This window comes from Orcinus orca, chromosome 15 (assembly GCF_937001465.1).
Source record: "Orcinus orca chromosome 15, mOrcOrc1.1, whole genome shotgun sequence".
NCBI classification, from domain to species: domain Eukaryota; kingdom Metazoa; phylum Chordata; class Mammalia; order Artiodactyla; family Delphinidae; genus Orcinus; species Orcinus orca.
In genome coordinates, this window is record NC_064573.1 from 59,968,677 (window position 1) to 59,986,728 (window position 18,052).

Sequence of the window (18,052 nt, forward strand, 5' to 3'; positions counted from 1 at the left end):
AAATTATGTTTTAATATAAAAATTAACCAAAGTTGTTCACTTATAGGAAACAAACCGCCTGTTATTTCACTTTGACATTTCTTAGCTCTGGACTTTTTCCTCCCTAACTTTTTTTTTGGAAAGAATTCTGTTTTTACTTTGCCTATATTTCTAGTTAAGATAAGTTATCTGTACCAACATGAAATAACTCTAACATTTTGTTCAATCTTTTTTAAAATTGCAAATTATTTTATTAGGTTCATGCAGCATATATTTGCATGATAAAAGCATTTTTATTTCTCTGAAAACCTGACCAAGTTCTTTCGTAGCTTGCATCTTTTTTCTTCTTTGAGATGTAATTCACATATAACATTACATTAGTTTCAGGTGTACAACGTAATGATTTGACGTTTGTGTATCTTGTGAAATGATCACCACAATAAGTCTATCACCTCACGTAGTTACGATCTTTTTTTCTTGTGATGGGAACTTTTAAGGCCTACTCTCTTAGAACTTTTAAGTATACAACACAGTATTGTTAACTCTGGTCCCCAAGCCATCTGCTGCATCCCCAGGACTTGTTTATCTCATAACCGGAAGTTTGTGCCTTTTGACTCCCTTTATGCGTTTTGCTTTTGAAAGCCCTCCTGGCCCCGCATGCTGAGCTTCTCTAAGGATTTGTTGACCTGGGACTGGAGATGGTTTCGTGTTGGGGAAAGAACGTACGGGGAGGCCGAGGCCTGGCGTTGGCTGGACCTCCTTTCTGCCAGCAGTGTGCTATGACGGGCACCGGGCCTCAAGCTCTCCATCTGCGAAATGGGAATGATGATCTCACAGGGTCACCACGAAGGCCGAATGCAGTAATGAATGCGAGTGCTCGACAAGCTGGAAAGCCTTCAGAATGCAGGTTGAGGTCAAGAAAGGCCATGGCTTCAGTTTCTCCTGAACTTCTGAGCAAGGGCATGTGCCAGAACATCATGGAAAGGGCATCGTGAGGAGCCAAGGAAACCCCATGGGCCTGAGCAGTCTTCTCCCGGCATGGGGGCATGTTGTCCTGGGCGTGATGCTCCTTCTGTGTCACGAAGAGGAAACTCCAGACCTTGAGGTCTGGCTCTGGGTCACGTTCCTGGGTGTGTCTCTCCTGCGCTTGCAGGAGAGGATACATCCCACTGACTCGCCAGTGCCTGACACGGGGCCTGCTGCGTCTCAGACGCGGGATGGGTTAGCGAGCGGGAGAGAAATGCATCATCACACCTGTCGCAGGGTGGGGACGCAGGTGGTGTTTGTCAGGAGGCACTAGGGTAAAGAATGGAGGTCGAGAGCTCGGGCTTGGAAGCACAGACTGGGTTCAATTGCTGACCCTTCCTGGGCCTGTTTTCCCAACCGTGATGGGCCACAGTAGTACATCTCTCAGAGATTTGGGCTGAAAATGAATGAGGTGATGCAGGTTAACATGGAGTCTAGCTGAACAAAACGTCAACCGTCACCATCACCATCATCACGTGACTAACATGGTCGGTGTTATTAATAGCTCATCGATCATCGTGATCCGGAACTTGGAAGCCCAGAAGCTCCATTTGTCCTGGAGCTTTGCCTTCTCTTCCCTTTTCCCTGAGTCATCACTTTCGTTGTAATTTTGGCTCAGCTGGGCCCGTGCACTTACTCTTTAGCTCAGGTTCACTGCAGCACCCTTGATCTTCACCTCCGTCGGCGGGAACATCCTCCTGTCTGACAAGGTTTCAGATTAGTTTTCCATTCTGGCGGTGGGGGGTGGCACGGCTGGTATTTTTCAGACCAGAGCTGTGCCTCAGCATTAATGACATGGCGTTGGCTCTGCAATTTAGCATCCAGCCAGCAGTGGAGGGCGGATCTGCAGTCACGTGCTTTCCTCTTTGACCTTCAGCTGGTCTTTGGCTGGGGAGCAGCGGGGGACACCGTGCAGGAATCAGAGGGCACGTATCCATGGCTTTACTGCTTATTGTCAGCAGTGTACCCACTCAGGCTGTTCCTGGGGAATTCATCCATGTGGTCCATTTTCATCTCCTGCCCCAGAAGCCACACCCGTCTTCTCTCCTTTGGACAATGAAAGTAAGAGGGTGGGGGCTTCCCTGGTGTCGCAGTGGTTGAGAGTCCGCTTGCCGATGCAGAGGACACGGGTTCGTGCCCTGGTCTGGGAGGATTCCACATGCCGCGGAGCGGCTGGGCCCATGAGTCATGGCCGCTGAGCCTGCGTGTCTGGAGCCTGTGCTCCGCAGCAGGAGAGGCCACAACAGTGAGAGGCCCGCGTACCGCAAAAAAAAAAAAAAAAAAGTAAGAGGGTGCCCCATCTTTGACCCTGGAGGCTCACCCTGGAGGCTGAGCCCTGCTCAGAGGCTGCCAGGCAGGGGTTCTTCTGGCAGAGGCAGCTGTGATGCAGGCATCCTTGCGTTTCCTGGACGAATGTCTTAAACTAAGTGTGATAGTTTAGCATTTATTCCCAAAGAGCATAGATTGAAAATGTGGGGGGTAGTAATTTCCCTCGAGCTGGAAATTCCCACTGCTGCCTTCTACGTGTGTTTTGTAAAGTCTCTGAAATGCTTGCAGAAGCGCCAGCTGACCGAAGGAACTTAAGCCATGAGAAAGTCATGCCAGCGTGATAGTTACGGGGATGGCTTTTCTCACACTCTGTAGGCCCAGCCCCGCCTCGGACACACTTCCTCCCTTTCATGCAAGTCCCTTTTCTGGCACTAGTGTGAGAATCAAGCCTGGGGCTTGATAGAGTTGACTGTCATACGTATAGGACGATTCCTCACATGTCATGGGTCAAAAACTATGGTTATTTAATGGGAACAGTGATAGAGTCAGGAAGGTAGGTTAGTTGTGAGCAGAAGCTAGTATCCCCAGCTTGTCAGTACCATGCAGGTGCGTTGACTGTTTGCTCTTGTTTGCAGCCGACAAGGGTGCATGTGCATCCTCTATAATCTAGTGTCGTGATTAAGGATCACAGCAGTTAACTGTCTACATCACACAGGATCTCGGCTTGGGGGTCAGCGAAGCACCGAGCATTAATTCAGATGAGCAAGTGGTCTGAGGATGCCAGCTGTCAGGCTTGTCAGAGTCGGGATGTAAGAACGGTTCCTTCCTAAAAAGGGGGTGGCACCCTACTCCCTTGAAAAAGCCCTGCCCCTTCCCCTGTAAACGAAAGCATCTGCCTCCCCATCTTTAGCCTCCCTCCTCCTCCCTTTATCTTTACCCTTTAAAATTAAATCCCTCTTGCCAGGTGGGCGAGAAGTCGATCTGTGAATTTAGTTCTCACTCCTTTATTCTTTGGCCACTGAATAAAGCTTGTGCTCTGTCAAAAACAAAAACAACAAAAACGGTTCCTTCTGTCCTCCCTGCACAACCCAACGTGAGCACCAGGCGGGCTCTTGATGTGGGGTCTTAGCTCTGACACGATAGACTGGCCACTGTTATCTGTGAAGATGCCCGGCGCATAGTAGGTGCTCAATAAAAATGCAGCAGATGAGCGCAGCCTCCTAAATGCCTCTGTTTCCTGTTTTGGTTTCCCTCCAGTCCTCTTAAATTTCCACCCCTGGTGGGTATCGTTGGTTCCACTGCCCTTAGGACAAGTCCAGGCTCCAAAGGCTGGTGGAGAAGAGGGGAGGGAAGGAGGGCGAAGCCTCCTCATCTGAGTTCCGGCGCCCTTGGGGTTCATGGCAGCCCCTCCCACCTGAAGGGTAAGTTCATGGTGTGGCCGTACCAGCTGATCCTAAGGATGGGCAGAGCACCCTGGATGGTCATTGGGTGCCAGGGCTCTGATGTGTCCGTTTCCAGGACCGTGTCTGCTTCAGGAGCCCATTGGCTGGGGGCAGGGAGCCTGGTGAGAAAGGGAAGGCCACGTCTCAGTGTTTTATCACCTAACCTGGGGACTGACGTCCATCACTTTCGCCATTTTTCTACTTTTTAGTAGCAAGTCGTTAGGTCCAGGTCACGCACAGGTGACCAAACACCAGGAGTCGGGGATCACTGGGAACCACTTTAGAAGCTGCAATTATGATCATTCTTTATCCTTACTTGCTAGATCTGCAACTCAGGAACAGTGAATATTGAGTGTTTTGTAAGAACACGACAGAATATAACAATAAAATCCCACATTGGTGCCGGGAGCCTATGCAGGCCAGGTGTCCCGTGGAGCCAGTGGGTTCCCCGCCAGGAACAGGGCAGCTCGTGTCTCTGCCGTTTGTCTGGTGACCTGTCTTGCCCAGTCACCAGCCCACACGTGCGTTGCTTGAGAGGAAACAAAGGTGGTGAAAGAACAGTTGGTTCCTTGGGCAGGAAGTGCGATTTAAGTAAAACATTGGGTTAAAAATTTTTTAAAACAGTTCAGGTCACGCCTTCTAAGACTCAGATACTCTGAAATTTCTGCTTAGCTGCACAGAGTCTGTACATCGGGACAGAGTGCTCTCTGGAAACGCTGAGAAGCGGTGGGAGCTATTATAAGAAGAACGGAAGTGAAGGGATGATGGAACTTGCCCTCCTTCCCCATTTCAGAAGTGTCTTCCTTCTTCTTTCCCTTCTTTAACTTGTCTGAGGAGTCAGGCAGGAGGAGGACTTCTTTCTGAACCGGGGCCGGGAGAGGGATGGGGCCTCTGCTGCTCACCTTTTCTCATGCCCAATACATGACCTTGGCTTCCCTAGAACTTCTAGGACGTTCCTTTGCCATCAGCAGGATGGAGAAGCCACCCCCTCTCTGGGGCCAGAGCACTTGATGACTGAAAGATTGCTAGACTTTGGAATCCTCCAGACCTGTCAACTCTGTAATAGCAAGAGGCAAATAAATTTAACAATAGTAGAAAGGGACGGCATTTATTTTTGGCTGCATTGGGTCTTCGTTGCTGCGTGCGGGCTTTCTCTAGTTGCAGTGAGTGGGGGCTACCCTTTGTTGTGGTGCACCGGCTTCTCATTTTGGTGGCTTCTCTTGTTGCAGAGCACAGGCTATCGGCGCACTAGCTCAATAGTTGTGGCTGACGGGCTTAGTTGCTCCGCAGCATGTGGGATCTTCTTGGGTCAGGGATCGAACCCATGTCCCCTGCATTGGCAGGTGGATTCTTTCTTAACCACTGCGCTACCAGGGAAGTCCAGGACAGCATTTTAAAACAGTATAAATATTTTCTTACTAGGAACAGCTTTTTGGGGGTGGATGACATCCCAGAAGTGAGATCACTGTGCTTTTTAAACACCCATCCAAGAGTCAGAGAAGATCAGGGGTCATCACCAGACAGGCTGCTCTAATTCCCTTCTCCGGAGGGATGCTTCCAAGATTTAAACTTGACCAGTGATAGGAGGAGACAAGGCGATTTGACTGAAGATCTTTCCACAGGCAATAGAAACAGAACCTGCAGAGAATCTAGATAATGGACTTATCAGACATCTTTAAAACACGTATGTTCATTACGTTCAAGGAAATAAAAGTCATGATTTCACGCTTTGGCATGCAATCGAAAACTGCACAATAGAAATTTTATGGTGAAAAAATACAATAATTGATATCAGGAAATCAGTAAATGGGTTCATCATCACATTAGGTACATCTGTAGAAAGAACTGGAAGATAGGTTAGAATAATTCCAAATTGAAACTCGGACAAAAAGATGGAAAATAAAGAAAAGAATATAAAAGACATATATGGTAAGGGAAGAAAGTTTAATACAGGCACAGTTGGAGTTCCAGAGGCGAGAAGAGGTATGATAGACCAGAGACGATGCTCTAAGAAGTGACAGTAGACATTTCTCCATAGAAAATGCCTGGCTGGGTGGCTGGAGCTTTAGTCACTGTCCTTATGACTGTTTGGCCCACTCCTGCTCCTATGAAAGGCTGGGATTATTGGCAATATTACTGGAGTCCAAATGCAGGAGACTGTGTTCCCCAAAGATCTCTTTACTCCTGGGGCGTTCTGCTTGGACTGCAGGCCTGGTTCACACTGGCTGGAACCCCCAGGTTGAAAGTAGAATAAATTTTCCTATGGAAACAATAGTACAAATGGATGTCGAGGTCTTCTGTTGTAGAGTGCTGTAGTGCAGGGGCAAGCTTGGGAAATAATCATTTATTTACAGCATTATGTCAACAGAAGAATACACACCTGAGTTTCAAATGATGGGCCAACAAATGCAGTTTGGAACACAGCTGTCAGCCGTCCCGTTGACGTGTTGGGGTGGCCTGTGTGATCTCAGTCACTACGGCTCTGTCTTTGATTCCTCTGAAAGTTTAGGTCTGATGTGTAAGTGATCTGACTTGCAGGAATCAGGACTTAATCTTGCCTCCTGTCCTTGTATCTTGCGGACTGCACAGGCACCAGTAAGTCAATGAGGGCATGGACGCATGCCTTCCAGAGAGAGGTGGTTTGGCCAGTGGGTATGGGGGAGGGGAAGTCTGAAGGTCGATGAAGCCTTTGCTGATTATAGGACTGCAGGCAAGTCACGTAAGCGTTTAGACCACAGCTTCCTAACATGGGAAATGTGGACAGTACACCTGTCCTCTGAAGGGTTGTCGTGAGCACCCAGTGAGATAAAGGAAGTAGATGTGTGCCTATGTTCCCTGTTGAACCATCTAATCATCTCTCTTGGGGCTTTCAGCCTCCTCATTTTTGCTTATTTCTTCATATTCTCTAGCGGGATTTTTTTACATTTCTCCTAGGCATTTTTTGCACCTCAGACATGGCACCTTATTCCCTCTGTGTGGACTTGAGATTGTGTTCGTATACATCTAGAGGATTGTGGACGTTTCCAAGCTGTGTTCACTATTGTCCTTGGGACCTCAGTCTAGATGCTTTAATTCATTTATGCTATCTGTATGCTTAAAATTCGGTCTGTAAGCAGTTTTTCCCATGAGAGTAAACAAAGTCTAGTGCCTCCCCACATGGCTGTCGCATGCAGGGGTGTGTCCAGTGTCCTGGACAAGGCCTTCACTCCCCTGGGTCAGACTCCACCCTGCTCTCAGCTTCCCTCGCTTTTGGGCTCAGAGGATCAAACTGTCAGCCACCCCGCGGTTCTGCCTGTTTCTCTCCACCCACAAGACCTGGCTGGCCTCTCTCATCCTCCTAAATTCCTAACTTAACTCCTTCTCCACACGTCAGACACTTAAGGCTTTTTAGAAGTAATGTTAACGCTTAAAGTCTAAACACTTAAATAAATGGGTGACTGAGTGAAACAAATCAACAAATAAATGTAAAAATCCTTGCCAGTTGGGTTCTGATTGCCAGACCAGAGACAGATGCTGGAGTTAGCATTTCCATAGTTCACATTATGTGCAAATAGTATTCTATCTCTTTGATGTTTGATAGGTCTGAGATGAAAGCGTCACGAGTACCATCTATTTATTTAAAGTTATGTTTTAGGTGATTTCTAATTTTTATAAATAATACCTCAGTGAACTTTTTTTTTTTTTTGCTGTACGCGGGCCTCTCACTGTTGTGGCCTCTCCCGTTGTGGAGCACAGGCTCCGGACGCACAGGCTCAGCGGCCATGGCTCACGGGCCCAGCCGCTTCGCGGCATGTGGGATCTTCCCGGCCCGGGGCACGAACCCGTGTCCCCTGCATCGGCAGGGGACTCTCAACCACTGCACCACCAGGGAAGCCCTCAGTGAACTTTTTTTGTGCTCATTGTTTTCCCTTCTTTTAAATGGAATTCCTGAGTCTGTAGGTCTTGTTATCGCTTGCAGTTTCCTATCCATAAGAGGCATGTGGATTTATAATGTTATCAACAGTATACATTCCTTATTAGTTTCTCAACCTTACCGCCTGTAAAGATGTCTAGAGCGTCTGTAGAGCAGTGCTTCGTGAGTTTGGAGTGGAGTGGCTGGGAGGAGTGGGTGGAAGGTCGGGAGAAGGCAGCTGTCTGTCCTGGGAACCCACCTTGATCGGGCCTTAGTGATTCTCTGCGGAGCTGGGTTGAAAAGGTTCCTGAAATAATGTGTCCTGGGTTGATTTGTGACGTCTTCCGTTAGAGCAGGATCACGTAGCTGGGATATAGCTGCCTAGGATTTCCCGTTCTCTATTCTGAGAGGTGGGAACCCTACCTGCAGCCTGTTGCCCTAGTCCAGGAGTGAATTAAGTGACACCTAGAGATTTATGTGGCAGCAGCTGAAAGTTTGTGGTTCGTGATTCCAGATTTACACGTGATTAATAATGGGGACCGTTCAGACAGCAGAGAGTGTCATGGAAGAGTATGTGATTGTTCGCAGAGAATTGTATTATTAGCCCCAAATAATAGCAATAACGTCTATGGGAGGAATATCCAGGAAGTAGCAGGAACTGATAGCTCGGCCTCAAAATGGCTCTGGTATCAACCATACAAGTTAGAATACAAAGAAATCCTGATTATCCCCCAGGGAGGATTGTACTAAATTTTATTCCTGCTTTGTGCAGTCAGAATTGGTTTTATTCTCGTGGAAGCGACGTAAATGTCCATCGACAGATGAATGGATAAAGAAGATGTGGTATATATCTACTATGGAATATTACTCAGCCATAAGAAGAATGAAATAATGCCACTTGCAGTAACATGGATGGACCTAGAGCTTGTCATACTAAGTGAAGTAAACCAGGCAGACAAAGACAAATACATGATGTCGCTTATATGTGGAATCTAAAAAAAAAAAGATACAAATGAGCTTATTTACAAAACAGAAATAGAGCCACAGACATAGAAAACAAACTTATGGTTACCAAAAGGGAAAGGCGGGGAGGGATAAATTAGGAGTTTGGAATTAACATATACACACTGCTGTATATAAAATAGATAAACAAAGACCTACTGTACAGCACAGGGAACTGTACTCAATATTTTGTAAGAAACTATAAGGAAAAAGAATTTGAACAGGAGTATACAGATATAGATGTGTGTGTATGTATAACTGAATCACTGTGCTGTACACCTGAAACTAACATGACATTATAAATCAACTATACTTCAGTTAAAAAAAAAATTGGTTTTATTCTAATGCCTCCCCGGTAGTTGGCAATATGTCCCCCTTTCGTTAAGGCAAAACCCAGCAGACGTATCTTTAGGACATGTGACTCTACTAAGGAAGGTAACTCTGGAAAGCAATAGTCAAAGCACTCCTTGTGGGTTCTAGAAATGGACTATTTTTTAAAGAAATTTACATTTGACAGGGCGGTTGATTTAACCTGATGAGAGCCTTTAAGGATTTCACCGGGACTCAGAAAATTAGGTTCTGACTCTGCGGCCTGCTGTGTGACCTCAGAAGCCACGCAGCTTCCTCTTGTGCAGAACTAGAGGCTGGACAGGGCTGTGACAGGCTCCTCATCTCAGGAAGCGAACGAGCTTCCTTCCATCGGTGTCAAGCCCCCCGGAAGTAACGGGGCCATGGAGAGCCGTGAGCAGCCCGGGCCTCGCCCCTTCTCTTTCTCCTCTGCCTCCTTATCCACCCAGGATTTCTTGCTTCAGACCTTTGCCATTTCCCGTGGGATAGTCATGACTCAGGGCGTTTTCCTCCTGTGTGTGTGTGTGTCATGGTCTGAATGAGGTCCTGCAGGAAAAGGAAGTCACCAAGCTGAGTGATTCATGAGAAGCGCCGGCATCCTGCCTGGCTCCTCTGCCATCCTCGAGCCGGGCCTTCCCCTCGTGGCTGGAGGGGGAACAGCAGGCACGGGAGGACGAGGTCCCCAGGTCATCACAAAGCCATCGGCCCTGCAAGATGATTTAGGCCGTGCTTTGTAAGAATATTTTCCTTTCGGAGAGAAACTAAAACTTTGCCTATCCTTTTGTCCTGTATTTCCTTCCTGTCAATTGTATAAGAGAGAGATGTTGGGAGTTACATTGTAAAAAGAAAAGAAACACTGAGTGTATTTGTTGGAAGACTGAGCTTCAATCTAAATTTGAGCAGGCTGGCTGCTTTAACTATGCAGGACCAGGGGGATTTTAGCTTGAGTTATCCGGAGAAGATGATGAATAGAGATGAATAATTTGGAATTTTGGCTTTGGAATATTTCATCTTTAAGGGGATTTTAAGGGTTGGCCTCGCAGAACCCTTGGGCTGTTGGGAGGATTTGGAGCCAGTTTTGAGCTGAGCCCTTGCGAAGAGCAAATGGATGTACTCCAAAACATGCCCCCGGAGCAGAATCATGACCCCCAGGATGCACCCTGGAGCCCTGGAGCCAGCCCCCCCCTTAGAGGGCGAGCTCCCTGCTGCTGGGCGGAGGCTGTCAAGGGGCCATCGTCCCAGCTGGGAAGGAGGGCGGCCTGGGTGGCAGCCCAGTTCTTCCGTGTCCAGTGTCTCCGGGGCTGCGAAGACCGCAGGATGGCAAGGGTGTGCTCATCCACGGGGGCTTTAAGAGCAGCTGAGATGGGAAGGAGGGCCTTGTGGTTTGGGGGGAGTGAGGAACATTAGCTGTAATCCCTCCCGAAGGTGCAGCTCAGAAATAGCAGCGGCATTGATTTGGAGTCAGAGGAGCTGATGTTTCCATTCTGTCCTCACCTCTCTGAGCTCCGCACAGCGATGCCCACACTGCAGAGAGAGAGTGCTTGGTGCGCTCTCCCTGGGGCTCGGGACCAGCGCAGGCCGCGTGCACCGGGAGCTGACGCCTTCTGGACACTGACTTTCTGATGAGGATCCTGAGCCCACAGCCCTCTCGCCCCAGGTTTGCTGGAACGGCCTCCTGAATGTAGGAACGAAAGGGCGTGCCCGTAGTTCAGATGGGCAGTGGTGTTTCAAATCTCATTTCATATTTCAGTGTCTAGAGAAAAACACCTTTATCTGAGTTTCAGCGTTTTCTCCTTGATCTGTAGGCTTTTAACGTTATTTATTTATTTATTTTGCTATTTATTTATTTTGCGGTACGTGGGCCTCTCCCGTTGCGGAGCACAGGCTCCGGACGCGCAGGCTCAGCGGCCATGGCTCACGGGCCCAGCCGCTCCGTGGCATGTGGGATCTCCTGGACCGGGGCACAAACCCGTGTCCCCTGCATCGGCAGGCGGACTCTCAACCACTGCGCCACCGGGGAAGCCCTAACGTTATATTTTTAAGAGAAGTGTATCAGTATGTTTTTTCCTTCTTGGGCTAAACGTGTCTCGTTTCCCTTTCACTGTCGGTCTCGAGTCTACGTGATGCCCTCAGAGCAGGGCGACAGGACTTTTCCACGTGCCCTGCGGCCGCTCTCAAAGCACAGCTGCTGGCAGCTGGGGCAGTTGCTTTGCTCTCCTTCCCCTGCTTTCTGGGCAATCTCTCGACTTCACCTTGTAACTCTTCCTTTGAAATTTCCACTTCTACCATCGGATTTTTAATTTCTGAGGGGTCCCTCTTAACTTTCTGAATGATCTGCTAAAATTGCATCCTGCTCTTTTTTTTGTGGGTATAAGTGTCTGGTATTTCTTAGCTGAGCCTTTCTTTTTAAAAGATTAAAATGCATTCCCAAAGCTCTGTTTGCACGGGGGCTTGTGGGTGGGTGCACACGTGGCCTGTAGTTGGGGGACGCCACATATCAGGGTCTGCAGGGTTTTCCTCTTCCCCAGAGGGGCACCCTCGCCTCTTCCATCTGGGGTCCCACAGGCCAGGGCAGTAGCCCCGGGGCCCCCTGAGTTGCATGTGGAGTCCCGAGCCAGCCGGTGGCTGATACACAGTTCCTGGAGAGTCAGCCTCCTGGGTCCTTATGGAATGTCCCTCCCCTGGTTACGTGCCTGGGGCGCCCAGCGTGTTATTTTATGCAGCTTTTCACCTGATTCTGATTCCAGCGTCGCCCTCCAGCTCTTGATACCTTCAGGGAATGTGGGCGTGGACTGACTTGCTCTCCTCCCTGCAGGCCCTTTGGCTCCAGTGATACCCCCTCCCCCAACATTGCTTCTCGCTGGCATCACTGGTCTGATGGTTGTCTCTTCTCCCATCTCTTTGACCTTGTGAATTTGTGTTTTGTATTCCTTGAACCATTTGACCAAGTGTTTTGGAAGGGACTGCAGAAAAACCCATGTGTCCTAGTTCCAGTGTGTAACTGGACCCCTATCCTAATCAGCTTTAAAGAATTATTTAACAGAGAAAGAGCTGAGATGCGACCTTTATATAATTGAGCAAAACTGGAGGTTCTTATGCAGCCATCAGATTCTAGAGAGAAAATGCTAGAAATGCAATAATTAGAATTCATCATTTTTACAGGGCGATACCTAGAAAAATAGGTTACATCTTTTTAGAGTGCTAAAGTTTTGAACAAAATCAATTCTATTTCTAGCAAAACAATGTGATGCATTGCCATATGTCTTAGACCCCTCCAAAACTTTCCAAATTTCTGGGAATAAATGTACTGTGAACATGCCAATTCTAGGTTAGTTACTGTGTATAGATGGGACATGTTTCTTAAACTTATTTTTACCATACTTCTTCTCATTTTATGAAAGCAATACGATTTCATTGTTGAAAATGCTGGTATGAAATAGAGGAAAATATCCCCCTTCCCACCAACTGGAAGGAAGCTCCCGTGTCCTGGGTTCTGTTTAGGCTCGGTCAGAATCGGCGGCCTTCATCTTCACGGCTGTGTTCTCTTCCTCTTCCAGGACACCGGTGTCGGGAAATCGAGCATTGTGTGTCGCTTTGTCCAGGATCACTTTGACCACAACATCAGCCCAACCATTGGGTGAGTTCTCGTCTGTTCTTCTAATTCACCTTTCCTCCTTTCTAAGCACTCAGAGAGGTCATTCTGTGTCTGAGCCTTCAAGTGGTTTCATCCCAGCCAGTGAGAACCAATCCCAACTGTAAAGACTTGGACAGAAATTCAGGGACTTTTAGGCAGTGTGTCTGGTCTTACTGTCCCTGTCAATCCCCTCCATCCCCCCAACCAGCCTCCTCACACTGCAGCCTAAGGCCATTTCCTTGATCTCCAAGAGCGTTATTCTGCAAATCACGCTGGCTTTATTTCCAGATGGAAGTCGAGACTTGGGGCAAATCCCTGAGGGTTCTGCTTTGGGTTCTGCTTTGACTTCGCCTGCACGGAAACCGGGAGCGCATCCACTCACAGCAGAGCTGTCTGCACAGCCTGTGGGCAGATTGAGTTTCCTTTCCTGGCTTAATCCAATGTCAGCATCTCCTTTCTAATGCTTGGGAGGCGAGGGGAGGATTGCTCACCCCAGACCCCGACCTTGGAACGTAGGAGCGTTTTCCTGTTCCATTTTCCCCTTTCCTACGGACACCTTTGCCAGACGCTCTTTTGCTGTGCGGTTTGGCAGGTGCCTGATATTTCACTGTCGTAGAACTTGGCCTGGCTTAGTTTTCTCCCTGAAGACAACATGCTCTCTGCAGAGAGCAAGGTTTGGTCTTCCTCAGCAGAGAAACAATGAGTGTATAAATTTGGGAAACTGGGTAGGATTGATGAGGACAGGGCGATGGTCTCCATCAGCCGTAAGTGGAGAAAACTCGTGGCAGGCACACAGCAAACTTCTGACTCACAACAAGTGAGTCCTCTGGGAGTCCACCTCCCTCCCACTGTGATCACTGTGCTGGGGAAAGACCGAAGGCTGTGAAAGGGCAGCGTTTCAGCAGCGAAAGTTCATCCTTATCGTCCTGTGACTCATAAGAAACTCTGGCTGCTGTTCAGGCAGATTGTCGGCGTCCTGAACAGACGTGTGTGTGCACCTCCCTTTCTATTTCGACCTTTACAAGGAAATTGTGTTAGCTTCTCTGCCAGACTTTGCTTCCTGCAGGGAACGAAGTCAGTTCAGCATTGCTCACACCCATCGCTCGAGAAGGCAACTAGAGGGAGGAGAAGATGCCTGAGAGTCTGAAGTCGTAAGCTAGCAAGGAGGCTGAAAAAAAAACCCAAACAACCAAAAGACCAATGGTTGTCAGTCTTCATTTCAAATAGTGATATAGTCTTTCTCCTAGTGGCAGGAAATCAGGGACAGAGAGGGGTGTGTGCGTGTGTGCATGTACGCGCGTGTGTGTGTAGTGTGTCTGCACATATAGGTATATACGTACATATATATATGGTACTCATTACTACTGTGACTAGAGCTGTTCCTCACGGGCTTACTGTGTACCAAGGTGGGGATTTCACAGCTATCATTTCCTCATTTGACCCTACAACAGCCCGTAGATCATGCAGAATAGATTTGGGACCTGTTTCACAGGGGAGCAAACTGAGGGACTTTGTGAGCCCCCGTTCCACAGGCTGGCGGCGGGGCCTCTGCGTTCTCTTCTGACTGTGTCATCAGATTCTTCTTTGACCAGGGTCAAGGCCGTCTCTCAGGTCTCAGATTTACTCCCCTCTTATCTGTAAAGTGAAGGGGTTGGCCTGGATTTTTTTTTTTTTTCCCAGTTAGTAAAGTCTAAGATTTTAAAGGCACAAACTTAGTTTTCTAAGCCTGAGAACTTGTTACAGGCAGAGTTGCTGTATTATTTATCCCATTGCCTAGAATATATTGAAAAATGAATGAAAGTCTGCTTACATCAAAGTAGAAACAAAAACAAAAATAAGTACCGAGACAAAATATTGATATAGCTGTCCACATAAAATTTAAAAAAGCGTTTCTGGAAAAAATCCATAAGCCAAGTAAAAGGGCAAAGATTTAACTGGAAGAATATTTTTTAAAATATACTGTTACAAAAAGCTGGTGTAAAATCCTCAAAAAGTACATAATAAAGGGATGAACATCCCAACTGAAAAGTGGGAAAAGGTCACGAACTAAAGATTCACAAAAGCAAAACAAGTGAACAGTGAACACTAAAATGATGTCCAGACTTATGATAACTATAACAGAAACAGGAATGAGATACCATTTTCTATGTGTCATCCTGAAAGATTTGAAAGATTCTTGGTTGGGGAAAAGGTCATCTCATACACTGCGGTGGGCATGTAGGTTGGTACAACCCACCGTTTGGTGAACGTAGCAACGTGGAGAATATATGCTTCTAAGAATTAAGTCCAAAGAATAGTGTACAAGGACACAAAGGTTTAGGTACAACGATATTCATGTAGCTATTGTCATAATAGTGAAAAATAGGTGATGAAGATGAACTTACATCCATAACATGGTGTGTAATATGCAGTCCCTTTAGATAATGATGTTGATCTATATTCATAGAAATTGAAAGATGTCCACAATATGTAAAGTGGAGGAAAAACAAAATTTATGTATCATCAGTTTGGGGGTAAAAGTTGTGTAAAGATCATTTGGAAGGACATATACCAACTTATTAGCAGTGATCGTGGCTAGGTAGTGAAATTACAGTTGATTTTACTTTCCTGCTTTATTTTCATTTTTTGAATTTCATTTTTGTGAAATACTTATATTACTTTTATAATGAGAAAAGTAGTAAAGATATTTTTATTTTTGGAATATATTTGCTCTGACCGGTAATCTGGGATGTATAGTTTAAGAACTCTTAAAGAAATTAAATGTCATGGGGCAGATGCGATATTGATCATATTAGGTCATATCACTTAGAAAAATACTTAGAATTTCCACTTAGTACAATTGTACGTTGATAATTACAACTATTAACCTTGGTGTGTGTGTATGTTGTGGGAACAGTATGGGAATTGCAGGGCCGAATACCTTTCTCCCTGGGACTTCTGTAGTTTGCCTCTTAGTCTTGGGGGAAAGGAGTAGAAATTGAGGAAATATTACTGGGCTGAGCGCTGAGTGGCTGGTCGCAGGGCTGGACCCTGCACTGGACCAGGAGGGCCTGCGGGGTCCATGAAAGTGAGAGACGCCCTGACATGTTTCCCCTGCAGACTCCGGTGTGCATCTCCTAAGGAGAACATGAGGAGGACACCATTATTGTACCTAGAAAGTTAGTTCGATTCAATGATAATATCTGACATATAGTCTAAATTTAGATTTCTCCAGTTGTCCTCAAAATGTCTTTTGAAGCGCTTTTCCTCCTAACCCAGGGTCTCCAGGGTCCAGTCTCGGTCCATACAGTGCATTTGGTTGTTTTGTCTCTTTCTCTTAATCTAGAACAATTCCCCTGCCTTTTGTTTTGTTTGCTTTTCATGACACTGACTTATTCCTAGCATTCAGGCCGTTGTCTGGTAGAACGTTCCCCATTCCAGATTTGCTCGATCGCTTCCTCATGATTAAATTCAGATTAAACGTTTTTGCCCGGCATGCTGCCCAGGTGATGCGTGTACTAATCCCATCACATCAGGAGGCTCCTCATGTCTGGCTGTCACAGGACTGGAGAGACTTGCTATTTTTTAATGAATGGGAAGCTTTATCCAGTACAAGGATTTTTACATCTTTCCTGAGCACAAAGAAAAAGCTTTAAGAGGAACTATGCAAAAAAGAAAATAGCAAGTGTTTCATTATCTACTGAGAATTTCAAATCCTTCCTTTTTCTTGGAGGAAACAAATGTTTGTTAAGCTACCCATCTTTATCCCTGTGCTTAGGCAAGCAGGATGGGAATGAGATACAGTATTCTAATCATTGCTACCAGTGCTGGATTCATAGAGCAGGGAGTATGCGCCACTGTTTGCACCTCTGCAGGGCCCACACTGTCAAATGCCCGAATACCAGCTGCTTTTTCACTCTTCACTGTGGTGATAATATGTTTTCAAAATCTAAGGTTTTATTTTCTTTCCTGATTTCAGGCATAATATCTTAGAACAATTGAAGATAAATGTTTTGGAAACAGTGTTTTGAATGCATTCTTTGCCTTCTCCACCGCTAAACCCCCCTTGTACTAACAGAAAATGCAGAATATTTTTTTTGGTGACAGGACTCCACAGCCCTTCTTTCCTCTCCGTGACCCCTGAGAGGAGAGCGTCTGGAGTCCTGCAGAGGCTCCACCTTCACTTGCTGGAAACAGGAGTCTTCGTGAAGGTTGTAGGGGTGATCGGTAACGTGGAGATGTCGGTTTTTTCTTTTTCAGGGCATCTTTTATGACCAAAACAGTGCCTTGTGGAAATGAACTTCATAAGTTCCTCATCTGGGACACTGCTGGTCAGGAACGGGTAAGAACGTGCTGCTGCTGGCTTTCTAGGGAAAATCTTGGGGGGAAAAATGCCAGTGACCAATGGTTTCTTTGTATTTGGCAAGACTACTGGTTGCTAGTGATAGAAACCCAGCTTGACATAATTTAAGCAAAAAAGGAAATGTACTCTTCAGCTATGAGAAAAAGAAGGGGGCAACATCATCTTAGGGTGAGACTGAGTTCCATTCCTGCCAACGTGCTGTCCAGGGTGTCCGTCTCTTATTTGGTTTTCTTGGCTTGCTTACCTTTATTTTATTTATTTAAAATTTTTTATTTATTTTATTTATTTATATTTTTGGCTGCACTGGGTCTTCATAGTTGCGTGCGGGCTTTCTCTAGTGGCGAGCAGGGGCTACTCTTCATTGCGGTGCGAGGGCTTCTCGTTGCAGTGGCTTCTCTTGCTGCAGAGCACGGGCTCTAGGTGCGCGGGCTTCAGTAGTTGTGGCGCACAGGCTTCCTTGCTCCGCGGCACGTGGGATCTTCCCAGAGCAGGGCTCGAACCCGTGTCCCCTGCACTGGCAGGCGGATTCTTAACCACTGCGCCACCAGGGAAGTCCTTGGCTTGCTTACCTTTAAATTGACTTCATTTTTAGGCTGACCCACCAGCTTCCCTTCCACGAGGGTGGCAAGGAGGCCTCATCAGCAACCCCAGGAAGCAGGCACCTCTTCCCAGACCTGCCCCTGGGGTCCTTCTCCACCTGGTCATGTGCTCGGGGGCTGTGGCGCCCCTACTGGTGGGGCCAGGCAGTACACTTACCCCTGGAGGTGAGGGCTGCGTTCAGCTGCGCCTGAACCCTGCTGGCTGGGAGCCAGATGGGCTTTGTTCCCTGAGGAAAGTCTGGGTTCTCTTGCTCGGAAACAGGGCAATGGACATTGGGCTACCAGAAACAGCAGATGACTGCTCTCTTATTCCTGATTCTTTTTCTTTGCTGAAGATATTTATGGAGAAGATTACTCAAGAACCTCACATCTTTAGATTTTAAAAAGTGAAATAACAAACACCAGCAGACTGTCTAGAACAGAGAATGTGTGTAGTAAGTAGAGCGTACGTTATCAAAGTTGAGAGGGGTGGCCAGGAGAAGTGAACACAGCGGTAACCGATACTTCGTCTTCAATGAG

The 18,052-nt window shown here is 47.0% G+C and overlaps 1 protein-coding gene across 2 annotated transcripts in view; it reads left to right on the top strand.

The window, feature by feature from the left end:
• The window catches only part of RAB31 (RAB31, member RAS oncogene family), a 112,350-nt gene that overhangs the window by 28,286 nt on the left and 66,012 nt on the right, over positions 1 to 18,052 (top strand). For both annotated transcript variants that reach the window (XM_012535276.3, XM_033439412.2), the window contains exons 2-3: positions 12,516 to 12,595; positions 16,832 to 16,913. In XM_012535276.3, the coding sequence (XP_012390730.1) occupies positions 12,516 to 12,595; positions 16,832 to 16,913 (162 nt within the window). The remainder of the gene's footprint in view (positions 1 to 12,515; positions 12,596 to 16,831; positions 16,914 to 18,052) is intronic.